We start from the raw sequence: 27,423 nt of genomic DNA, 5'->3' as shown, positions 1-27,423 counted from the left end.
TTACTTCTATGCATCAACTTAAATAACTGAAAGCTCCCCATAAAAAAATGTTCCTCGTAAGAAACATCCAATATAAATATCCAATTTAGAAATACCATGCATAACATACAGTTCCCAGTACAATGCTTGATATACAAGAGGTGCTTAAATTATGTAGGTAGCTATTATTCATCACTGTCTTCAGACAATACATAATTATCTTGAAATTTATCCTTACTATTTTCAAAGTTGAGAATTCTATAGATGGTATCACTAAACACTGTAATAAAAAATATTCCTTTTTCCAGAAATAATTTCAGTTGGCCAACACTCAGTTAATGGGAATATTTAAATAACTGCCATTTAGGCTCTTCAACGTCTGATCACACACCCTTTGTGCTTACACTCTCGGCCAACTGCACTGCTTTACAATTCCTGACTATGTCCTTGCTTTCCTCCATACTTTTGAAAATACTGTTTCTTCTGCTGAGAGAACTTTACCCCATCTGCCTACTGAAATCACTCTTCGTAACAGGGCCAGCTCAAATCCTGCTTATCCACAAAGCTCTCCTCAAACTTTGTGAACAGGTGTATTACATACACACACAAAGAGAAAGGCAACAAAAGATGTAAGAAAATACAAAGGCAGAATGATCAATTTAAAAAGTTATTTATTAAACAAGTATATTCAAAAGTCCAACGTTACTGGATCCCTTTGAAACATCTATTCTGGGAAGAAGTATTTTGTCCAACTTTCTAATGATAAGGGAAATGATAAAAATAGAACAGGTATGAATAACATTTTAAAACAAACAAACAATAAAGCACATGGTAAATTTAGAAATAAAAATAAAAACACACAAACATACAAACTATTGAAGTATGAAACCAAAACATTTCCTATGTTTTTAAATGCTTCTGGTATACTCACATGAGAGCCAAACTGTCTATGTCCAAGTTAATAAACAGTATATAAACACCTTTTTAAGGTACCATACTTAGAGAAATAATTTTAGAATATGTATTGGGCATATAAATTGCCCACATTTGGCGAACATATTCTACATATGAATGTATTCACTTATACTTAGTGAAAAAAGGAACTTAAAATTTAAACATCTTGATTTGAGAACTGTGGATTTGATAGTTCTATTAAATTCCAACATCATAATCACCAAATGTGCTATCAAAAAAGTTATCCAAATTTCTTTTTAAAGCTGCTTCTGAAAATTTCAGTATTTTAGGGCAAAAGAAAACATCATGTATTCTTGCTTATGAATTCTGATGCTTAGTTTATACGGTTAACACGCAAAAAAATATGTAATAGAGAAGATTCCTATAGAAAAGCCTCTGTCTTTCAGTAGTTCCAAATGGTGTTATACAATATTTCACTGGAAATAGTGGTTTTACCACAGATTTGGCTGTAGCTTCTGTTTAAAACATAACTTTGCCCTATAACATCCATCAAAGGCTTTAAAACATAATTGACTTTGGCAGTACACATGGAGATCATGATGTGAATGGGGACTGCCAGTGGATATGAGGGCCTTATGAAAGGGTTTGCTCTGTGTGTGTGTGTGTGTGTGTGCGTGTGTGTGTGTGTATTTTAAGGAGGAAACAGGATGAAATGGTTTACTCAGAACTATAAAACACATTTTCCTAATTAGATTTCAATTGTATAAATAATGTAAATCAAATGTTTAGAACTTGAATCTCTATGGGAGGCAACTATTTTTTTTTTCTTTTATCATTCTTTATAGCTGACAAAGCTTTAGTTACATATATTCTTCTGAACACTGAGGAAAAGGTCTCCTTTGTCCCCTTCTCAGTCTGAAAGAGAAGGAGAACGAATAGACCTGCCACTGGCAGGGCTGGAAAAAGTGAAAGGCTCCTTGTCCTTTTCTTTACTATCATGCTTATGCTTGTGCTTATGCTTATGTTTGTGCTTCTTCTTCTTTTTCTTGTGCTCATGGTGATGGTGGTGATGGTGGTCGCTGTGTTTGGAGGACGTAGATTCTTTAGTAAATACTGAGAGTGGAGCTGCTGCAACTGGATGCATACTCATCTCCAAAGGTGATTGTTCTTTACCTTCAAGATTAAAAACACCCAAATGAATTCCTGTTAATAACAAGGAAAATGAAACGAAAGTAAGAGGGAGTTGGTGACAGTATAGAAAAGACAATGGATTCCCAAGTGTTTATCACTTCCATGAAAAAAGTTAGGAATGGGAGAAGTATCCAAGTAAGACATCCAATTAGTTACACAAAGGTAAGTTTTCAGCATTGTGACCAGGAAGTGAATATTTCAATCCCTTGTAGTCTATACAGATTATGACATATACCAGTGTTTTATCCAACCATCTTCTAAAAATTAATATTCAATATTTTAAAGTACTATGAAGTGACAATGACTATAGATTACGACTGACATTGGTCAATGAAAACATAGCTCCTTAACCACAGTTCTGCTCTATGGTATTCGGGTGGGGGGGGGGGGATTAGCACTACCAGGCATAGTTCGTTTCATTGCACTTTGCAGATACTGCGCGTTTTACAAATGAAGGTTTGTGGCAACCCTGCCTCGAGCAAGTCTATTGGAACCATTTTTCCACCTGCATTTGCTCACCTCTAGTCACTCTGTCACATTTTGGTAATTTTTGCAATATTTCAAAATATTTCCACCAGCAAAAAGATTATGACTTGCTGAAGGTTCAGATGATGGTTAGCATTTTTTAACTGAGGTATGTACATTTTTTTAGACACAACGCTATTGCACACTTAGTAGACTACAGTATAGTATAAATATAACTTAGATGCAATGGCAAACCAAAAACTTCAGCATGTATTTTATCTCACCTAGAAATGGATCAAATGTCTTTGAAGGTTCTTTCCATTTCCAATGTTCTATCAGCCTAGGAATCTATAATAGTGAGTAGTTCTCAGACTCTAGTGTACAGGAATTTCTTGCTTCCTCCATACCCTACAATTCTTGGGCCATACCCAGAGAATTCTCTCTCTGTGTTACTCTAGGTTAATGGCACTGCTTTACATGCAGCCAACTAAGAAAAAAATTTAAGAATCATCTCAGGTGCCCTCCCTTCCAGATCTAGCTGCTTACCAAATCTTGTTTATTCTTACTTACAGGAATCTCTTTAATCTGCCTCTCTATCCCGCCTGCAACTGTACTAATTCAGACCACCTCATCTCATTTGGATCACAGTACTAGTCTCCTATTAACTGGTTTCTTTGCCTAAAGTGTCTTAACACTTGAATCCACACTTTACATAGCTGCACAGCAGTGGTTCTCAACCAGGGGCAACTTTTTCCCCAGGGGTTGTTTGACAATGTCTGGAGACGTTTTTGTTGTCACAATTAGGGTGGGATGGGGGGAGGAAGTGTTAGCCTGACTGTGGGTAGAGGCTAGGGATGCTGCCATTCAACACACAGGACAGCCCCCTAGAGCAAAGAATTCTCATGGCCAAAAATGTCAACAGTGTTGAAGTTCAGAGGCCCTGCTGCATAGTTATCTTCCTAAAAACAAAGCTGATCATGACTGTTTGTTTAAAAACTCAGGTAGTTCTACTGGCAGAACAAAATCCTTAGACTTCAGTGCAGCAATTTCTGAAAAAATACATATTTTTTATTCAGAGTAGTCAAAAAAACAAGCTTTTCACTAAAATGGACTTTAATGCAGTTGTTTCTTTTCCTTTTTAAAACGTAAATTCTCAGTGCTGATTTTGATCCAATCCGGCCCCAAGCCATGTTTTTACCAAAACAAGCATCACCATAGAAGTTTTCTAAAAATCACTTTCACCACTAATTTTAAGGACAGTTTACAATCTGTCTTGAATTTATCTTATCTTCCACTACTCCTTTCTATATATTCCAGACTAGCCCTTTCGTAACTCTGTGTATTTGTAAGTGCTGTTCCTATGCTTGGAATGCCCTTCCCTTATTTCTTGTCTGACTTGCACATTCATTTACAAACATCAGGAACTACATGGGAACTGGGAAAATAGGGATAAACTGGACAAATCTCAGTTCTCCTGGAGCTTACAAAGTAGCAAAGAAGAACGAAATTGAATAAGTACTCCTGATTAATAAAAAGACAAAACACAGAGTGAAACAGGAGCACAAGAGGAGACTTAAATTAGTGGGGCAGTGGGAATCAAAGACAAACTTCTCCAAGGAAGTTATGTTTAAACTGTAACCTAAAGGAGGAGAAAGGAAAAGAAAATAACATCTTAGGTTCTTATTAATTTAAAACAGCTTAAATGTCATTTTTGAGGGAAGTTTTCCCCAAACTGCCCAAAAAGAATTAGTTCCCACAACATAATACAGACGAGGAAATTAAGACACAGAGAAATTACATGACTTGCCCAAGGTGGTACTGGCAAATCTGAGCTACGAAACCAAAGAGCCTGAACTCCTGAGTCTGTGCCCACAAGCACTCTGCTCGTCTGCACGTGGCGCGGTGCACACTGTCGCACATCTTTTCATCCTGGGGTCTCTGTCATTAGACTCAGCTCCTTAAGGACAGGGCATCGTCTTTGTATCCCAGCGAACTGCACAGCACCTAGCATCCTCATACCTCCACCTCCCCAAAACCTGCTCAATGAATGAATTAATACAACAGAATCATGCAACTGTTGTGTTTCTTTTTAAATAGGATGTCAGGTGACCTTAGTCAAACTAAATGCATTTTGAAGGTCACTGATTTTGAAGAGAGAGGAATAAAGTACAGAAACTATTATAGACCATTCATTAAACTGGTATGGACTACTGTACCTGCTTTGTGTTGGGCACTGTTCCAATATTTTAGAACAAGCGAATGTGTTAAAGTTCCTGTTCGCAAGAATTATTCACATTTTACTACCGCAAAATTACATTTTTTATATTCATGATTTTTTGGTAAAGTTAACACTAACAGTAATGTAAAAAAAAAAAAAAAAAGAGAGAGAGATTATATATATAAGCTAGTTTGGGGACTCTGTATCTTTTGCAATAATTGGTGCCCAGATATTCTTCAGAAAAAGAAAACATTTGAGAGATATCTGATTTATAGTTAAGTTAAATATGCCACTATATAATTTTAATTTATATTTTAAATGAACTATAAAAATATATTCTCGATTCTATAAATATGGGAATATAGGTCCGTACCTAACAGACTATAGCCAAGTGACAAGGAGAAGTAATAGAGCTTCATAAACAAATTCCTTTAACTCCGATCTCATTATTTAGTCAGTCTACATCAACAGACTTTGCAGCTTTCCAATTGGCTGTCTGCACTATTGGGAGTCTGAGGTCCTTTTCTGCACTGAGAGAAGTTTCATCATCTAATCCTAAACACCTACTTGGATTGCAGAAAAGCCAACGATTATACTAGAAACTGTACTTCCCAGTAGAGGTAACTGCCAAGTATACAACTGAGTGTACTCTTTTCCAAGGAATACTAATAGCCACTTCAAAAGTAAATTCAATCTCTTGTCTAGCGGTCTTACACTTTGCATTCAAGATATACTCATTAGAATTCTTGCATTTCTCTTGATTTGTATGAAGTCTATTAAGAAGACAATGGATTAGCTAGATCCAAGGATAAAGGTGTTAGAAACCAGGACTCCTAGGACAAATGGCTGATTCCAGGTCTGGCTAGAATATTTACAAGATGAGCCTGAAACATCTGGTATAATAGTAGAAAGGAAGTCTAAAGCCTTCTCAAGAACTCAAGAGTCAAGAGGTTCTCACCAACCAAAGTTGGGAAAATCTGAATATTGCTAAAGACAATAACTGTGATGGACTAGAACTGATTGATCACCACTGGAGGATGCTAGCCAACTTATTATTTTGAAAATTATTAAATACATAGAGAGAATCAAGTCTTTATCTTTCTTTTGCTATATGATCTATACCAATGGCTAACAGCAGGTGAGGGGGAAGTTAGCTTTATAGAAATAATCAGCTTATAAATAAAAACAGAAAGATGAATTAGAATATCACCATCTTGTAACCCTTAATGAATTAATGGATCCAGGCCTTGAACACCTTAGTGGCTAACCTCATGAAAGAGTCAACCAGACATTGTATGCTTCTAGATGGAAGAACACACTACCATCTATAAACCTGAATCCAATTAAGTTTCTAGATATAATTACAAATTTAAAGGAAATACACAGGACTCTAACATGTTAATTATACCACAGGTATACAATTAGCAAAATACAGACTTGAAAACTACAGATCAAAACCCTGGAGTTTATAACATTGTAAAGGGGAAAAAAGAATGGACTGGAAACTTAATTTTAAAAGATGTAAAGGATATTATCAGCCAACTGCAATGTGTAGGCCCTATGTGGACAGTGATTCAAACAAATAAATAAATTGTTAAAAATTAAAATAAAAATAATGGCATTTATGATTCAACTGAAATGTAAACAGTGACTGTATATTTAATGATATGAAAAAACCGTTTATTTTTTAAAGTACAAGAATATTATTGTGGTTATGACTTTTTAAAGTCCTTATCTTTTAGAGATACACAAGAAATTACCTATGCATAAAATAATATGTGGGATTTGTTTCAAAATAATTCAGAAAGGTGGAAATGGGAAAGGGTATAGATAAAAAACAAGGCTGACCATGAGCTGATTGATCATTTCTGCATCTGAATAATGGATACATGGGGGTTCATTATACTAGCCTGACTACTTCACAGTTTTCTATAATAAAAGTGTTTTTTAAAAAGGAGAAGTTAATGCAAATTGGCACTATCCGTGAAAATGTTAAATGCTCATATTTTTTAAATTAGAAAGTTCATTTCTAGAAACATATCCCACAAACGTGCTCATGCATAAGTGCAAAGAAACATATACAAAGATATTCATTAGAATAGTGTTTGTAACAACAGAACATCTAATAAAACCTAATGTTACCCTATCATCACCACTAACCTTTAGCTCGTAAGTTTTCATTTATTATAGATAATATATATTTTTTATTTGTTTAATTTCTTTCCTGAATAATTTTTACCAGGTCTAATTCAAGGTGATTATGAAGTACAATTTCCCTCTCATGTGGACCTGTATAACAGTAAGATTTGGGACACATATGAGCTTACTTTCACACTAGCATAATGAGGTCATCTATAGAATCTCTATTGAGAAAAATGCATACATTACCATCCCCGTGACACAATGCATAATCCCACATATCATTTTAGGGGTTTACAAGATGCCTGGGAACTTGAGGCCCACCAAAGGTTAGGTGCTACTCATTTTAAAGCTAATGAAAGCCCTTTTATAATTAAATCACTTTGCTGTACACCTGAAACTAACACAACACTGTAAATCAACTAAACTCCAATGTAAAACAAAAATTAAAAAAAAAATAAAAAATAAAACTAATGAAAGCACTTTTAGTGACCCAAAATATATGTCTCTATTGCAGATAGGAGATATATCAAGAAAAGGAGATAAAAGTAATTCACAATATTATGATTTGCCTATTTCATGTTATAGGGAAAGAACAAAACAGATGTTCAGTTTTGTTGTTCTATCTAACATAAAATCTTTCCTAGAGACCTACTGAATTCACTATGGATAAGGGTTAGCTGCAGTCAATTTAACAAATGCAAAACAAACAGAAAGGGGTACTTAATACACACCTAATGTGGAAGCTTTCGGGTCCATCTGATAAAAGTGCTGATAACAGTGAGTAACCTGCTAATTCTATTAAATTTATCGCACTAGGTATACATTTAAATTTAACACAAAATGTGTAGTTTCTATTAGGAAACGTGTGAAGTCTGTTCTTCAGTTTCTTTAGATCAAAAAAAAATAAAGTGTAGAATTATATCATTATAATTTAAAGAAAAATATCAAAGTCTTTTTCATATTAGACTTTCAAAAGAAAGAACTCTAGCTTTTTTTTTTTTTTAAACGGATTTCTATACCAGAATAGTGCTTTTCTGACTTAGGCAAGAATTTGTTACATAGTACAGCAGCCCTAGCTGGGCAGCTGCAGGAACTCTTCTTTTCTTCCCCACAGAAACCACTAGGGATCTCCCTCCGCTCCTGTTCCTGCCACTCCTCCCCTCCTCTCATCCCTGCAATCCCCGCAGCAACCTGGGAGACAGACCAGCAGCCTCAGGCACTGCAGCGGTGGGAGAGGAGAGGACGTGGTATGCTCAACCCATCACACCATACGACCCACGCAGCCCTTTCTCCGGATTCCCTTCCTTAACTCAGGAGAAGGAGAAAGTTAAGCAATGAAGGAAAATATCCCTGCCGCTTCTCCTTTCTTATCCCAAATGGCTTAACCTTCCAAACACATATCATCCCTACCCTAAAATATGCCTCTCACCATCATATGCAAGGAAAGAGAAAACTGGTGGGGTGCTAGAAAGTAAACCATGACCTATCCTCTACTTAACGGTGTCCACCCCTCCCAGATGACGTCTGCAACACACTCCAGTTCTCAGCTGCCATCCTGCAGGCTGCCTCTGAGGGAACCATCTCAGACTTCATCTCAGCACATGAAAAAAACACCAGGGATCTCAAACTCAAAAGCCTTGAACCTAAGGAGACAGCATAAACGAGTAAGCAGACTACCGCGTGCAAACACAGAAGGAATCAATGGGATGGAAAGCACATCCCTGCCCAAGAGGGCCTCTCAGTTAACTCTTTTTCAAGAGAAGCTGGAAATCCAAATCTTTATTTGTAGTCTCTTCATTTTTAGTCAACTATTTCAAAAATTTTTGTAAGAATTCTACAGCCAAATAAAAGATGCCTCAGTTGGATGAGCTTCAATAAGGCCCCTCAAACCCACCTGTGAACTTTAATCTAGAATCCCTAGAGATTTAAGAGAGATCACAGCTTCCCTTACCACTATTCTATGCCTCTTCTCCAGAACCCCCAACTCTCAACCCCAGGCCAAGGTAGCTACCACAGTAGGAGATCCCAGCTTCTGTTCCTGTTTTACTGCCAACTTTACCTGGGTTAGGTTAAAGTTGTGCTTCCAACATCCCAAAATATAGAGCTCTTAGTGCCCTTTCTCTTAGAAATACTGTTACACACAGTGGTTAGGTTTGATACTTCTATTCTTCAGTATAGTATAAGTTAAAAAGGGTTTTTGTTGGCTAGTTTGGGAAAGCTACTTATCAAATATAACAATACTCTACGGGAAAACTGTTTTTAGAATTCCAAAATAAATACATGTATAAATAAACTTTTGGAACACTACCATTTGTAAAACGAATGTTTTCTAAATTCTAATAATGACACTGTTGAATTTTAAGACTTGCTCAGTGGTCACAGGGTACTAGACAGCATAATTACATTTAAGGGAAATTACAAAGGCACATTAAAGAATATATTCAAAATTAAGTTTTACAGATCAGTCTATATAATATACTGGTATACACTTTACTTCGTGACATAAAAGGGCCCTACACTGAAGCAACCAAAGCTAAAATGTTAATGTTTTCCTATTCCCTACTACTACCCCTTTATCTCCTCCCCAGTCTTCCCATATGATGCCATGAGAACTATAAGACAGTAAAGAGATTCCAAAAAAAGTAAAAACGTAATTTTTAAAGCAATATGAAACAAAGGCACACTGGTGGGCACGAAAAGGTGTTAAGATTTGCTTCTATACATATGTTAGCGTGCCACATCACTAGGATAAACCAAACAAACATACTCAGAATTTTTACTGGAACAAGAATTTACTTGACTGCTGGAATTTAGACAGAATTTACTTTTTTTTAAAGGCATGGAAGATAGGCAGAAGCATCACTCTCAAACTATATCAAGAGGTTTGAAATGCCCTATGCTTTATAATTTTAAAAGATGTAGAAAACTTTTCGTGTCTGAAAATGTTTTAATAAGTATAATGATAATAAAGCAAATTTACACCAAATCCCAAAACAAAAACAGAGAATACAAAATCAGCAAGGGCCGAGAAATGTCAAACTTCACTTATTAAAGTTAAGTGCTAAAGTCTCCAGCTGACTTCTTTCTGGAATATATTTTGTGAGAATCTGTTACAATAAATGCATAAAGCACACAGATACAAGGAACCAACAGTCTGGGGTCTCAATACCAAAATATTTTGAGGTGTTGCTTTTGTTCAAAGTCTCCTACTAATCACAGCTGATCCCTAAGCTCCTCAAATCATTAAACAGTTACTCTTTTGTTTATATGATAAAAACATGGTTTACATAAACAAAATCCATCAGTTGGAATTTTAAAGCCTGACTAATGACTTCTGGAAGAAGTATTCTTTAAAAATGATTTTGCTTATGTATCTTGTTTTTCACTCCCTGTCCCTCCAAAACTTGAAGACTGAATCTTTGTTCATCAGCACCACAAGTTTACTCTTTATTTGGATTATAATCTTCTAAGCAAAAGAAGAACAGGGTAAGTAGAAGACAATGTAGAATAGTAAAATAGGTAATAGTCACATCTGAACTGAATTATCTTTCGTAAACTTAAGCCCAATTAGTATGAAATAAATTTAAAAGACAAAATATGTTAGTTTTCTAGGTATATATAGCATCAAGTCTTCATGATTGATCATGAATGACCAATTGTAAACCTGTCAGGGGGAGGCTGAGAGGGAAGTAAGTAGTTGATTTTTATATTTTATAAAAGTATGAAGGTACAGATTTCACACTTGCTACTGAGGCTGACATTTTTCATATTACAGTATTCTTAGAAAAAGCACTGCAAGGAAAGATCAAAATGTTAATATAATGGGTATCTTTAAACGGCATAATAGGGGATGCTTTTTTTCCCCTCCTTTCTACTTTTCTCTTATTTCAAAGTTTTATACAATAGGAGTATATTACTTTTGAAATAGCAAAAAGCCTAATTTAAAAGTCTTTAAGCCAAAGCAATATTAAGAAAGAAAAACGAAGCTGGAGGAATCAGGCTCTGTGACTTCAGGCCACACTTCAAAGCTATAGTCATCAAAACAGTATGGTACTGGCACAAAAACAGAAACAGACCAATGGAACAGGATAGAAAGCCCAGAAACAAACCCATGCACCTATGGTCAATTAATCTATGACAAAGGAGGAAAGAATACACAATGGATAAAAGACAGTCTCTTCAATAAGTGGTGCTGGAAAAACTGGACAGCTACATGTAAAAGAATGAAATTAGAGCATTCTCTAACACCATAAACAAAAATAAACTCAAAATGGATTAAAGACCTAAACGTAAGACTGGATACTATAAAACTCCTAGAAGAAAACATAGGCAGAACACTCTTTGAACATAAATCGTAGCAATATCTTTTTGGATCCGTCTCCTAGAGTAATGGAAATAAAAATAAAAATAAACAAATGGGACCTAATGAAACTTAAAAGCTTTTGCACAGCAAAGGAAACCATAAACAAAATGAAAAGACAACCTACAGAGTAGGAGAAAATATTTGCAAACTATGCGACTGACAAGGGATTAATTTCCAAAATACACAAACAGCTCATACAGCTCAATACCAAAAAAGTAAACAACCCAATCAAAAAATGGGCAGAAGATCTAAATAGACACTTCCCCAAAGAAACATACAGATGGCCAACAGGCACATGAAAAGATGCTCAACATGACTAATTATTAGAGAAATGTAAATCAAAACTACAATGAGGTATCACCCCACTCCAGTCAGACTGGTCATCATCAAAAAGTCTACAAATAATAAATGTTGGAAGGTGTGGAGAAAAAGGAACCCTCCTACACTGCTGATAAGAATGTAAATTGGTGCAGCCACTAAGGAGTACAGTTTGAACGTTCCTTAGAAAACTAAAAATATCGAGTTACCATATGATCCAACAATCCCACTCCTGGGCATATATCTGGAGAAAAACATAATTCGAAAAGATACATGCACTCCAGTGTTCATAGTGGCACTATTTAAATACAATAGCCAAGACATGGAAGCAACCTAAATGACCAGTGACAGATGAATGGATAAAGAAAGTGTGGTGTATATATACAGTGGAATACTGTATATATTCAGCCATAAAAAAGAATGAAATGATGCCATCTGCAGCAACATGGATGGACCTAGAGATTATCATACTAAGTGAAGTAGGCCAGACAGAGAAAGACAAATATCATATGATATTTGTTTATATGTGGAATCTAAAAAAACAATACAAATTAACTTACTTACAAAATAGAAACAGACCCACAAAGAAAACAAACTTACAGTTACCAAAGGGGAAAAGGGGGGAAGGCATATATTAGGAGTTTGGGATTAACATATACACATTATTATATATAAAATAGATAACCGGCAAGGACCTACTGTATAGCACAGGGACCTATACTCAATATTTGTAATAACCTATAAGGGAAAAGAATCTGAAAAAGAATATATATATACATATGTATAACTGAATCACTGTGTTGTATATCTGAAACTAACACATTGTAAATCAACTGTACTTCAATAAAAAATAATAATATATGTAGCTTACATTTGAAAAAAGACTCTTTATGTCAGATAATATGGAGTCAATGTGTTACAAGAAAAGCAAGTCCTGAGATCTGTAGTTTTTAATGTATTCTTTAAGTTGATAAAGAAATTTTATGAAGTTAATAGATTCGTTCTTGAGCAAAATAACAACAGCAATGATAATACTAATTTCACCTGTTGCCTTTCGTGCAAGTTCCATATTCCACTGGGGTTTTGTGGTGGGTGTGCCATCAGAACCTGATGCGTGCTGGGGGATTAAAGCAGATCGGGAGCTGGCTGGCCGATATTTAGAGAGCCCTAAAATGCCAAAGAAGAGCGAAAACAGGGATTTATTTCTTTGTTTCCCAAAAGAAGAAAACAGTCTGAAGGTTTTTATAAGTTAACCTTAAAGCCAGAATCAGTTCAACAGTAAAATTCCAATAATAAAAAGAATACTACTTTTTAGAAGTACTGAAGATCCTGCATTTGATTTACTTCTTTGTCATGGTTCCAATATACTTAAGTCTGAGAAAAATACACATTCAGGAAAGACAGTTTACCTGACTCGACTGCTGAACATATAAATTGGAGTCTATATTTTGGAGCAGAACTATGTCATGTTTTTTATTATTTACGTGGAACTTTGCATATAGTAAAGCATGCCTGCTCTCCCCAAAACTTATTAATAAATTCTATTATAATATTTACTCAACAAATAGATCAAAATAATTTAGGGATTACAGAAGATATTTAAAACAGGAACGTTTTAATGGTATAACGTGAACAGCACTGTAGTTATCAGGAGACCCAGGTTCTAATTCCAAATTATCCACAAATTAGATATACAGTCCAGGTAAGACATTTATTTTTTTGTGCCTCAATTTCATTTGTCACATGGAAAAGTTCAAGGATTTGGGTCTAGCACTGAGTTGGCTATTACTTGGGTGTGTCATTTAGGGTAAATCATTTAATATCTCTCTGTTTAAATTTCCTTATCTGTAAAATTGACAGAATAGATAAATAACTGTTAAGATCTCTTACAATTACAAAAGCCAAAGAATTCACGACCTGTCAGTTTTCAAAGATAATTAGGTTCATATTCTACCTGATGCCAGTTTTCCAATTCTACTAGCTCATCTTAGATTACTAGATAGTAAAAAGTACTTTAGATCTCACAAATAAAATTAAACAAAAAGCCAAACAAACAAAAAGCAGACCAAGGTAGGTAAGGGAGACTTGCACAAATACAGCATGTTAAAAAAAAACCAAAAAAACACCTCATTCAAATGTAAAGATCATAAAAGATAACCACAAGCAGCATGAAGTATAAATAGGATTTTCCAGTGAAAAGAAACAGGAACAGTACCTCCCCCGCAAAAAAGAAAAACAGTCATATTCATAATAAAAGAAATGCATTATAAACTTGAATTATCATTTTATAGTTAATAAGTATCTTTTAAGTTATTACATTGACAATAAAATAGTACCATGAGATATAAAAATGATAAATAAATATTAATGAATTACACCTATGGATCAATATGGATGAATTCTGGCAGCAAAATGTTGAGTGAAGAAGACCAAGTCATACTGAGTATCATACCATTTTCATATAATTCAAAAACTAAGGGTAAGTAAACATACAGATCATATATATATGTGGTATACTGTAACAAAAAGCAACAGAATGATTAAGAAAAAGAAAAAAAAATTCAAGACAGTATTTATTTACTTGTAATGCAAAGACAGGTGAACAGAATCAGAGAAGAAGCATAAAGTGAATGGCCACGGCATGGAGTATAATATACATGTTAAGGTGGGTGGCAGGTTCACCGATATTTGTTTTATTACTGTATTTCGCAAGTTACATCAAAGCTTTATTCCTGAAAATTTTTAAATGCTGATGACATGAACTAGGTATAATCTCTTCAAAGGGCATTATGGTAATAATATCAAGAGCTATGAAAATCTTCTAAAGATAAGTATCTTACAATAAAGCTAAAAAATCACCAAAAATATATTCCGGGGAATTTATCCTAAGAGCATAATCTGACAAAAACAAAAGCTTTTGTATGAAGATATTCAGAGAGAATTATTTGCAAAAAATTAAAATCGGAAACAAATGCCTGCCCACAGGGAAATAATAAGGTAAATTCAAGTGATCAACTCAATACTGTCTCAGGTAACATTTTCAAAAGAAAAGATTATGATGTTTGAGAGATGCATGCAAAAATCTATGATATGACATAATATTATGTGGAACAGGCAGTCAAGAAGAGAAAGTAGTTGTGTTACAGGCTGCATTTACTGTAGTCAAGAAGTTTTGTATATAATTATGGTTACATTATTTATAAAAAAACAAATCTAGTATTTTATTTTGAGGTTAAGCCTACTACAAAAAACAAAACAAAAAAAAGAAATGAAAGCTATTGGAAGGAATCTGATGAATGGATTTTGAAAAAACAAATCTAGAGGTAAGCCAAATATTTTAAAAGGACCATAATAAAGTAGAAAATCAAACGAAATACTTTACAAGACTTTATTCCTTTGCTGATATGTGTTATAATCTGATACAATCTAGTATTTTATACTGGCTTCCTCTAAACTTTATAGTTGTTCTCTTCAAAGTAAAGCAACACACCTTAAAATAGTGATATCGTGTGAACTTTCTCCATCAACCCCAGTGAATGCAATATATCTTACCTGGAGTTGACGGCCTTTCAAGCATGTTTAAATGATGGGAAATGAACGCCTGGCTATCATGAACAGTATCCATATCAATCTCCTCCTCATCTTGAGAGCTTGAAAACTAAAACACACACATACAAAACAAAGGAGCAAAAGAGCCATTATATCACTTTATGTTTGGATTTTTGCTCTTAAGAAAGGTAGCAGAAAGGCCACAGGATATACCCCCAAAAAATCTTAAAAGGAAAAGTAGTCTTTTTCTCAAAAAGTATTAAGAGAAAGAAAAGATTATTTGGTTCAGCCTCCAAAAGAAGCTGACTGGAAATTACAGGAAATATAATAGCAACTAAAATCTGTTCCTATGTTGTGGGAAGAAATAGTGAGCTGTGGTAGATTGTGCACACACAGTTCCTCCTCCAAACAGAGAAGAAGTATGTGATAATAGAAGTTTAACAATCGGTTGGAATGTCTTAGATGGACATTAGAGTTCTTTTATGATTCAGTCTGTCCCAACTGTTCCTGCTAAGGAAAAACCATTGCAAGTATTCAAAAAGATTTACAAGAAGGTGAATATCCTACACTGTTAATACAGGTTTAACCTGTATTTCTTACTCTGATTTTGAGTTTGACTTTACTGCTATCCTCATTCTTCTCCAGTATTTGACCAGGTTCTAGTGGGGACCCCAGTGGTGTATCAGCCTTCCTCTTCACTCCCTGCTGATGAGCTGATATATTACATGATGCTTCCTTGGCAAGGTGATCATCTTCCTGTGGCAATATTCAAGATCAAAATTAGATTTCTGAAGACAAGTAGCTCATGTTATAGCTGAAAACTAATACCTACAGCAACCATGCAGATTAGAGCATGCCCAGTGCCTAAAAGTTATCAGCAATGGGCTTAAAATAAATCTCACCTTTTCCTATCTGCTGGTCTTTTTGGGGGGAGAAGGGAGATAGTAAAGTGAACTTTTAAAGCTTTCCCCAAAGTATATATCTTTTGGTGTCATTTTCTTCTCTTATCCTAAAGACTCCAAGTATGAAAATGGATAACTTAACATACATGGGCAAGAATTATAAACATATTCATTTCCACTGGTTTATAAAGATTCAGATATAAAAGAGCTCTTTAATGAGACTCTTTTTTTTTTTTTCTATTAAAAGATGTGTCTTACTTCTTCATAACCCAAACTCTAGGATACATTTTAAATTTATAACAAATAAGTCTGGTTATATTTCAGAAAATCTAGGTAGATAAGTACTTTTAAATGACTACTATTAACTAGCATAAAGAGAAATTTGAATTTTAAAGTGTCAAAACACCAGTAGGGAATTGCCAGGCAAGTAATCTGGTCTAAATATTGGTGAAAAATGAAGCTTGACGTACTGGGGACATTTTGTCATCAATAAGAAAATCATTTCTGGAAAACTTTCTTTAAATTACAGTAAAATAATTGATATGTACCCTAAAGGTCTTTCTACAAAAAGTTTGGTAATTTCATAATGCACAGTTGGAAATAAAAGCTTTTCTAAAGGCATACATACACATATATGTAAATTAAAAAATATAATGCATACTCTCCTCCCAAAATCAGCAGATTACGCTTTTACCTGACCATTCATTGTTATTTACTTGATTCAATAAGCAATTTCCAGGCACCTTTCATATGTTTAGAATTGTGCTATTATGCAAAGTAGCAAAAAAAAAAGAAAAGTCAAGGCCCTGTGTACAAACAGCTTGCCATTACAATATATGGACAAGACAGGTTAATATGTAACAGGTTAAATATTCATTTCAATATTCTACTACTCCAAGTAGAAATTCTGTGCTCGAGTACAAGAAAATCATTGTCATCACAAAAAAAGGAGAAAACGGACTAGCAGCACGTCGTCTGTTATGTGCAGCTACGTATCAACAGTTGTCAGCAGCACTTTATAAACTGTAAAGTGCTAAACTAATGTCAGCTAGCAGTTTTCTAAATGACACAAGAAGCTGTTAGTGGCTTTAAAATTCACCAGTTCAAAAGAAACAGTTCTCTTCTTCAGAGCTCTATATAATAACACTACACCTTCTATAACACGTGATTCTTACAGGGTTCTGAAATCCAACTAGCTGTGTGTGACTACTTGGATTAACCGCAGCTTCTTGGTTGCCTGCTATGGCCTCTGGAATTATGGTTGGATTCAAGACAGCTTTTTTCTCTTTCAGATTAAGGACCAAGCCAAGTTCTGGCAAGGGTAAGCAGGAAGGTCTACTGAGGCCAAAAAGTGTGAAGTACAAGTCCACAGCACCACACCGTAACCGCCAGTCATGTGAAGTACCTAGGAAGTAAATAATAGTAATAATAAAAAGTCAACATACATCTTTATCCATACATTTTAAAAATATTCCAGAACCTGTACAGAGGGAAGGGATGGGAGGGTTATGATACCTAAAGGAGCCACCTATTGACCTAGGCCCCGATGGCAAACCCTCCACTCTAAAGACGCTTCTTATAACACGGGAACCTACAACTGTTACAGAAACAATAAATGTTCAAATGAAATCATGAATCTTAAACTGGAAAAACTTTATTCTTTCATTCTTCCTACAAAATAAAAATTAGACATAGTATAAATCTAATATTCCCAAAACAGTGGTTTTTCTGGCTCTAAATCCTCCTTTTAGTTCCTCCTCCTTGGTAACTGCTCCACATTCATTCATTCTCCGTTTATCTTGCCTGATTTTCTTCTTTAATAGCTTGTTAGGAAGACGGCACACCAAGAGCCTTCATGAACCCCACCACTGGGAACAAATTCTCCTAACCCTCAAATTTATTACTTTCAGGTTTTAAATACAGTAAGAAACCCTACAACTATTTGAAATAACACAATTCTAAACTTTGACTTTAGAGAAGGAAACTATTTTGCTAAACACCTTCATATTTGTGTTGTTCTATTTGGTATTTATTTAAAAAAACAAAAAACAAAAATAAGCAAACCCCGGAGATGGCAACAGGTCATAAAACATGTATTGACCAGAAGAAAACTGCATCTGTAGAAATTCAGTTTAAAGTAGAGACACTTTCCAATTTCTCTGATGAGTCTCAGTGTCTTCATCTCCAAAATATGGGTTTTGGTCTCAGATTATACCTTACCCTATAGCAATAAAAGACCAGAGCACAGTGACATCAGAACTCTTCCTCACTTGCCTTCTTTTCCCCAGTGGAACACTCCAGGTAGATACTGCCACCAAATAGAAGTGTCAAGGTGAAATTATCATCTAGGTTTAGATAATTTCTATGGTTTCTAGGCAGAATCTAAAATGACCTAGAGAATTTAAAACATGTGAGAATAAGAAATATTCTTCTGGATAAGAAAAATAAACCATATAAATACTTAATTTTGGCCAAGAAATGTGGTTTCAAATGGGTACCATAATGTTTTAAAAAGGAGAAACAAAAAGGAAAGAAGTTGCTACAGCAAACTTTAGACAGCAGAAATATTAAGCTTTGTGGTTTTCAACAACAAATATTAGAATAAGTAAATACATTGTAATCAAGTACGATTTTGATAAGATTTACTCTGACAGATAGGTAACTATTATTATCAACTATGTGCAAAGAACATCCACATGGATTTATAATTTTAATTTACAGAGTTCTTACTATATACTACACACTTGCTAGGCACTATGCATGCCATTAAACAGCTATCAATCCTATTTGAGACATCTTCAGTTTTGCTACTATGTGATAAGTTTAACAGATACATAACACTGCTGGAAGCAAGAGAAAGAGGCAGGAGCTCGAGAAGTATGAGTTTTTATATCATAAAAACTACAGAGAAACCAGACATCGGAAGAACAGCACAGAGTGAAAGTAAGGATTTTATACTGGAAATCCATTTCCTTCTCTGGAATATCCATATTTGGACAACTTAATGGACTGACATTGCCTAATTTTTTGTAGGCACTCATTATTCTTCTCCTCCAAGAATTTTACATATGTAAATGTTCCACAAAGGATAGGTATCAGATTCCTGGGCCTTTTATTACAAAGGCTGGAGGGGCTCGACCCTCTCAGGAAAGGGAGGGAATCCTGCCAGAGCAGCTAGCCCTGTATCTATCTATTCATGGGTATAGCAAGAAAAGAAGTGAATCTCAGGCACTTTATCAGTAAAGAAACTAGAATGGCTTAGGGTGCATTTACACTGGAATAAAACTTAACCTTGGGCTTCCCTGGTGGCGCAGTGGTTGAGAGTCTGCCTGCCAATGCAGGGGACACAGGTTCGAGCCCTGGTCTGGGAGGTTCCCACATGCTGCGGAGCAACTGGGCCCGTGAGCCACAACTACTGAGCCTGCGCGTCTGGAGCCTGTGCTCCGCAACAAGAGAGGCTGTGATAGTGAGGCCCGCGCACCGCGATGAAGAGTGGCCCCCGCTTGCCGCAACTGGAGAAAGCCTTCGCACAGAAACGAAGACCCAACACAGCCAAAAATAAATAAATAAATAAATTAATTAATTAATTAATTTTAAAAAAAAGAAAAGAAAAAAAAACTTAACCTTGAAGAGCAGTATTGCCCAATTATGTCCACTGCAAATAATGATCCTGGAATCTTTATAGAATGTAGATGACATTGAAACAAGTCAGGCAACTGAGTATGAATTCCTAAATGTTTCTTAAAAAATTATTTTAATTTTAAAAAGCAAGTAATGTATATTTTGATGAGCTAGGGTGTTGTTTTGTTTTTTGAAAGTCAGCTAAGGATGGTTAGGCAGCACAGTGTATGAAGGCTGCTAAAAGCACTGAACCTCTAGAATATGGTTTTTGTTACTTTTTATTTCTATGTGGGCTTCTTGGTTTTGGATTTGTAAAGGTTTTGGTAGACCTTCAATTTGTATGGAGGAATGAGCATTATTCTTCTGTTCCTGGGGGAAGTCCTTGATTAAATGTTTTTTTCTCCCAAAAACAGACTTATAAATATTACAATTTAAGGCTGATAAGAGGGAGCTAAAAAAATAAGCAGTACTTCTGTTAAAATTATAAAACAGAAAAAAAAAATGAGAACATCACGTTTCAAAATCATGGAATAAAATCTTAAAACGGTTGTCACTTTATAGTGGAATATAGTCGGAAAAAACACTTCTGCTTACTTACTAGTTAGCTCTGTGATTTTGGGCAATTCAGCTGCCCAGGCCATAAAATGAGAGCAATTGACTTAATCTTTAAGGTCCTCTCAGGTCTAAAATTCCATGATTCCAAATCAACCAATTCTATGAGAAATAAGCCCTGAAAGAGCTCCTGATTTCTACCCTCAGTGATAGCATTCTGAAGACCCTTCTTTAATCTTCTAGCTACCCCTCCCAACACAATCACTTATATGGCAAGGAATGCTCATATATACGAAAAAACAAGTCATTATTCTTTCCTCTCAGGTAAAAATGCTGTCCATTCTGGTCTCATTAGTAGTTATACTTTGGGACCAGCCCTGCTTACCTGAATCAGAAGAACAATGCTCAGTGTGGATGTTCTCTATTCAAATCACAAAGTATCTAAAGACAAATCCCCCAAATAACAAATCTGATCTTAAAAAAGATCATCACTTCATTTTCTGAAGCAATTGACATTAAAGCTGATCAAGCCAAAAAGCTCCAAAGAAAGCTCACTTTAAAAGCCACCATTTTCAGGACATTTTTCTTTTTTTGGCTGCGCCCTGTGGCTTGCGGGATCTTAGTTCCCCGACCAGGGATCAAACCCGTGCCCCCTGCAGTGGAAGTGCAGAGTCCTAACCACTGGACTGCCAGGGAATTCCCCAGGACATTTTTCAATAAACCCAGCACTCCTTATTGATGACAGAAGCTTAAAAATTTGTACAGCTAGGCCACACAAGTATGACTGCCATATGGTAGTTCTGTCCTATCTTTCTGTCCATCTTACACTAAAGTAAAAAAAACACAGCAAATTTCATATATATTCATGTGTGCGTTTACATATATAATTTCTGACAAAAAAATGAATTATGTCTAATAAAAATGTTTTCATTTTCTTCCACCATTCCTATTTCTAAGAGGAAGGGTTTGGGGGAGAGAGAAACAGAGGGGCGGAACTTTGAAATCTGATGTTAATATCAAAATTGTTTATTTTCTTATTCAGAAACCTGGCAAATCCTACCGAACTGAATTTTAAGTAGTCCTTCATTCTACCCCCTAGAGCGCAGCTATAAACTTCCTAACATTAAAAGTTATGATGTAAATAAATAGCCTTCAGTGTTCTGAATAATTACATAAATGTTTTTATGTCATTCTTACAGTGAAGTGCCAAACAATGAAGAGTAGCTTGGGAGTAATGGCTAAAATTTCCTTCATGATGATATAGTATCTCTTCAATGAATGCTTATTATCTTAAGGGGGAAAAAAAGCATTGTTAAGCAGGCAAGGCCAGAGAAAGTAGTTACATTTTAAAATATAATATTTTAGACATTGTGGGTCTTTTGGTCTCTGTTCAATTTCTCAACTCTGATGCTGTAGTGTAAAAGTTGCCATAGACAATACGTAAGGAAATGAGCAGGACTGTGTTCCAATAAAATTTTATTGGTGGATGCTGACATTTTAATTTCATAAAACTTTCAGGTGTCATGAGATACTATTAACATTTTTTCCAATCATTTAAAAATGCAAAAGCCATTCTTAATCTATGGGCTGTACAAAAACAGACGGTGGGTCAGATCTGGCCATAGAGCCACTGTTAGCTGACCTCTGTTCTAGATGACATATATACTCTGAAATCTGTAGAAATGAATTAGTACAAGTACATAAAAATTTACAAGTGAAATTTACTGATGAACATGCTAACGAATAACATATTGATGGGACATCATCATGCAGCATTAATTTACTGCACACAGTTCCAAATACTTATCTGGCTGTCAGTTTACATGTAACTCTGTCAATATCAGTGCCAGTGGAGAATTTATTCTCAAACTGAAAATCTATTAAACATGATTTAAGGTCTACAGTATTACAAAAAATGTAGTCTAGTCCAGTGGCCAATTCTATAGGATGAGACACAGTTACAAATAAATATTGGAATTGCTGTAATAAATTTATTTGCCATGGAAGAATGATGTGTAATTATTTTAAACAAATTACTATATTATAACTAACATTTTTTATTACTGTGATTACAATTTTGAATTTTGTATTTTATGTTCAGTACTTTGATTTGTGAATTTTATAAAGTATGACTTTACGCCTGTTGCAGTTGTTATAACTGGGAAATAAACACTATACTGACTTAAAAAAAATAGCACCAATAAAGATTTCTAATTCTTAGGTTTTTATTTTTTTAATGAATTTTTAAAATTACTGTCATGTTGAGCTATAATCCAGTATTTTACCTAAAAGCTACAAAAGGTAGGATCTCATATATTCTGAATTTTGAAACATTTTTCTTTGGGAAAGGAAAATGATTTCTTTCAGTGTGCAGAAAAATACATACAGCTAACAGAAGTCAGACAGGTCATAATTCCACCTGCTCCTCACTGCCTATAGGATAAAACACAAATTCCTGAGGCCCTTTGCTTTTGGATCCTAATCTATCTTTCCAGGTAACACTCACTATTTTCCAAATACCCTTTCAGAACTCAAAGGTTTTACATATAATTAATTCTCTTACCTAAAATGTCTTTCTCCTATGACAAACTCTTTTTCATTCATTCCTCAAGAGCTGGCTCAAATATCACCACCCCATGAATATTCCAGCATTCCAGGCAGGGCTCATAGTTCTGTTCTTCAGGTGACCAGGGTATTTTGCTCTTCTCTTTACTTTAGCAACTACCTGTTTGTATTATAGTTTATCTTTTCCTATGTCTCTCTTTCCATTATACTGAGTTAATGCAAAAGGCATCTTTGTATGCAAAAACATAGCACAATGGCAAACAGGAGGTGCTCAAGACATAACTGGTGAATAAATTAATGCTTGAAACCTTTAAAAAGAATTGCCCCTGGACAATGTAATATTTTTAACTAAAAATAAAACTATTTAAGATTCTTAAGCAATGAGGGATGAAGACTATATAATGTGAAAGATGTTTCTCTTTAAAAATGTTTTACTTTCTGTGGAGGATTATTACTTTAAAAGCTGTATGGGAACTATAAGGACATTTTTGGGGACAACTGAGGAAACCTGAATATGGGATATATATTGGGGTGCAGTGTGATAATGGTATTGTGTATAAGTAGAAGAATGTCCTTATTCTTAGGAATATACGCTTAGTATTTTGGGAAAAGTATCATGAGGCAACTTATTTTCAAATGATTCAGAAAAACAGGGTTTGTAACATACACACAGAGAGTGAAAAGAGAGAAAGTAAATATGGTAAAATGTTAACAACTAGTTAACAGAGCTGAAAATATTCAATATATGGTTATTCATTATACCATTTTTTAAATTTTTCTAAGCTTTGAAAATTTTAGAAACAAAATGGTGGAGAGAAAATGTTATATGGGAAAATTAAACCAGTGAATGAGTTAAGATATCTGATATGAGTATGCATGTGTACATACATCTATAGTTGTGTGTGTGTGTGTGTGTGTGTGTGTGTGTGTGTGTGTATTTTCACAGCAAAAACTGTTAGGAAGATACGTGAGTAGCGCCCAAAACTCAAGGATAAGTGGAGCTACCACACAGCAGGCAGAGTGCAGAGACCTGGCAGTCCTGGCATCTTGAGAGTAGAAGTCTGAGAACCCTCCTTCTGGCACAGAGCCATTAAAATCCCCCCAGTACATTTCTAAAAAGAGTATTACTAATAGTCATTGAATGATATATCAAATTTTTTAAAAAGCACAAATATGATTTCTCAGTTCATCTTACTTTCAAACTAATTTCAATTTTCTAAATCCTGTTTCTACGTATCCTACTGCAATTCATCTCTTATTGAAAAGTTTCTGAAACCAGCTAAGCAAAGAAACTTTGATTCCTCAAGAGTACCTGATGACCATCTCATAAGATGATCCTTCCTTAACTGCCATGATACGTCTCCATATATTTTAAATGAGTTCAAAAATTTTATAACTAAGCAAAGTCAACACATCTCAAATCCAACTTGGAACAGGACAAAAATAAATGAATTAATATAATTAAATCCCTATCGCCCACAATTTATTTGTTCTCCATATGTAAATCAAGATAATGCTTATCTCAAGTGACGTGATAACCCAGGAACCCCAGTAAGGAGTAAGGGGCAGGCAGAGCTCAGCAGGATATGGGGACTTAGATGATGCTCTAGCTCCTTTTGTTACAAGTGAGTTCTCATTAACATTTCTTAAAACAGTAACTGTTAAGAAGATAATATAGCAATGTGAAAAATTCTCATGATAAAATGCAATTTAAAAACTTCACTACAACTACAACTATGTCCATACACATATACACAAAAAGAAATTTTTTTCCCTAAAGGCCAAAAACACTCAAATCTTAACAGTGGAGACATAATGAAATTATATAGTGTTTTCCTTTTTTGTTATTTTGTCCAGACAAACTCTGCAACATGATATTACTTATTATTGAAAAAAAAAAACTTTAAAGGAATTTCTTAGATCAGATTCATTTATGTATCCCAGAGGCCCAGGATTGGAAGGGAAATGGGCAACCTTCTAATCAATCTTCCCTAATGCCCAATGTTCTCCAAAAACATTAAAAAGAAAAACAAAACCAAAAAACCCTCCCAATTATTTGTGCCACTCCCACTGTTCATATTGTTCCCAGTTATTTATCTGAAGAACCAAGCAAAAAATTGTTTATGACTATGGTCTCATTGATCTGTTCTGTTTAGATTATTGGCACAGAGAATTCCAAACTGAAGCAGTAACTGTACTTTATGCTGAACACTATCAAAAATAAATACTAAACATCAATCAGACCTTGCGTTTGTATAACCACAATCTTCCAATGGGCTTCAAATGTTTTAGAGATTGTCTCATTAATCTTAAACACACATTTCTTTTGTCCAGGAAATCTTCCCTAGAAGGTGATATGAGAATTCTTTGTACTTCATTATGCTTTCCTCAAAGTTGTAATCCATCACAACCATGGAATCATGTATTCTTATTAAGAAGATATTCAACACAGTACAGTTTGTGCCACATATTAACTGCTGAATGATCCTTTACAAGTTTGTGAACTTGTGTGCTCATCCCCTGGATCTAAATGACAGTAATCACAACATTCTTTAAGGTAACCACAAGTAGCAAAATATAAAACATTATGTAAACAGTAGCACTTATTCTTCTAGGTATTAGGGAAAATATGAGAATAATTTGGCAATATCGACATAAACTGGATTATGTGTTGTTTTCTGAATACTGTGATAACAAGGGCCATTCTATTTTCAATTTTATTAAATTTCAATGAAATATCTACTATGGTGCCTTTACTTGGGGGTATTGAACTATGATTATGAAACTGAGGGATAGAAGTTATACAACCACAACATCTCAGTGATAGTAAATTAAATAATTTTTGAAAAAGAATCAGAACTTGGTATTTAGTTGTGATTCAGTCAAGCAGTCACTAATAAGATAGGCAGGGCAAGTTATTTTCCAATATTCTAGAAAGAAGGTAAAGTGACATATTTATTAGAATGAATACCCACTGCTCCCTCACCATCTATCAGTAACAACTTATCTTTAAGCAAAACACTTTTCAGCCTAGCTTTTGATTGAATTTTAAATCAAAACCAGTATTACAATTTCAACATATCAGAGACATAAGGCAAATTTTCTTTACATATACACTACAGTTAGAAGTCAACAGGAAAAGACCAATAATTCAATTAAATAAAAATGGCAAAGAATATGAATGACTTACATGAAAGGAACTACAAATAGCTGACACATATGAGAAGTATAATGATATCATTACTATGTTAGTATAACAACATTTTTGAGCACATAATATGAACTAGTTACTGTGCTTTACACATATAAACTCATTTAATTTTCAGTTTGCAGAAGTAGGTATCATTATCACCTGCATTTTAAAAATGAAAAACGATAGGCTCAGACAAGTCACAATGAGAGTAAGTCATCCAGCTGAGACTTAACCCTCAGCAAACTAGTTCCAGAGCTCATGCTTGGGAGCACTAACCGCCTCTTGACTTCACTCAAATAATGGAAATTAAAACTGTGGTGAGATACCATGATCTCCAAGGCGCAGAACAATAACAATATGTACTGCTCTGAAAAGGATACACAAGAAATTGGTTACCTCTGGGAAAGGCCACTAGGAGGCTAGGGAAAAGAGGTGAGAAGACATTTTCTCAACCCTCTGTAACCTTCTGAAATAAAAATAACAATAATATTTGCAAATTCATGTCTACAGCTCTTTAAACATTTGAGACACTTTCCCATAAATTAATATTTTTGTTTCCTCAACCACCCTGTGGGGCAAAGTGAGTGTCTATGTCCTTAGCAAATGTAATCACAGCCAGCACTGTGAAGGTAAGTATTCTCCTTTAAAAAAAACAAAAAAAGACAAAAATTAACCACAGTTCTTTAAGTATGGATAACCTGTTATAAAATGAAAATACCCCAGTAATAAAAAAATTTTTAAAAGCCACTGCTGTCTTACCAGAATTCATAAGTTTCCAAAGTTGATCTACCAAAGCTTCATTGCATAAGGGAGACTCCATGTTCTTAGTAAATGGTGGGTTCTTAGTTAACATGTTTAGAATCTTATGTCTGAAAGATAAAGAAAAATTAAATTTTTGCTAACCATTAAATAAAAACTTTTGAAAATTATCTGCAGTTCCTCCTTCTTATTTTGTCGTCTCTCTTCTGACATCTAGCTTTGTGTTTAAGTTTAGTTCCATTTCAAAAGACATTATGTTGCATTCTAAACATTTACTATTGTTTTTTTACTAAAAAATTCTGGTGGATTTGTTCTCTCTAAAAGTGCCTTAGGGTACAATGAGGTCTTCTAAAACCTGACTCTATATATTCCTAACCAACATTTCCTATCCCACTTCTAAGATGAACATTTTACTCTTCTTAGAAAAGTTTACAAAAAAGACTGGTTAGTAAATATAAAAATGTTAAAATGAGGCAAAAAAAAAATCACATGTAGGCCAGGAAGTCTACATTTGAGACAATAAAATATTAACTTTATTATTATAGTAACTTTGCAAAGCATGAAAATGTGCAGCACTAATTTAAATATGGAGATTGCAAAAAGGTTTCCTCAAAATAAGCTTAAGTTTAAAAGAGTCAATTAAGAAAAGTATCCTCACAGAGGGTTAAGAGTTAAACTCCACTATTGGAAG

At 34.6% G+C, this 27,423-nt stretch overlaps 1 protein-coding gene across 7 annotated transcripts in view; it reads right to left on the bottom strand.

Annotated features, from left to right (window-relative positions):
- Positions 1-633: 633 nt before the first annotated feature.
- The window catches only part of TAF2 (TATA-box binding protein associated factor 2), an 82,804-nt gene continuing 56,014 nt past the window's right edge, over positions 634-27,423 (bottom strand). For 3 of the 7 annotated variants that reach the window (XM_028168158.2, XM_028168159.2, XM_028168161.2), the window contains 6 exons: positions 26,733-26,842; positions 17,218-17,447; positions 15,741-15,896; positions 15,144-15,249; positions 12,636-12,758; positions 634-2,097 (listed from right to left, as the gene is read on the bottom strand). In XM_028168158.2, coding sequence (XP_028023959.1) covers positions 1,805-2,097; positions 12,636-12,758; positions 15,144-15,249; positions 15,741-15,896; positions 17,218-17,447; positions 26,733-26,842 — 1,018 coding nt within the window. In that variant the 3' untranslated portion in view covers positions 634-1,804. The remainder of the gene's footprint in view (positions 2,098-12,635; positions 12,759-15,143; positions 15,250-15,740; positions 15,897-17,217; positions 17,448-26,732; positions 26,843-27,423) is intronic. The other 4 variants (XM_007188824.3, XM_007188825.3, XM_007188822.3 and 1 more) reach the window with 3 other exon arrangements.

Source organism: Balaenoptera acutorostrata, chromosome 17 (assembly GCF_949987535.1).
Source record: "Balaenoptera acutorostrata chromosome 17, mBalAcu1.1, whole genome shotgun sequence".
Taxonomy (NCBI): domain Eukaryota; kingdom Metazoa; phylum Chordata; class Mammalia; order Artiodactyla; family Balaenopteridae; genus Balaenoptera; species Balaenoptera acutorostrata.
This window is presented reverse-complemented; position numbering and strand designations above follow the sequence as displayed.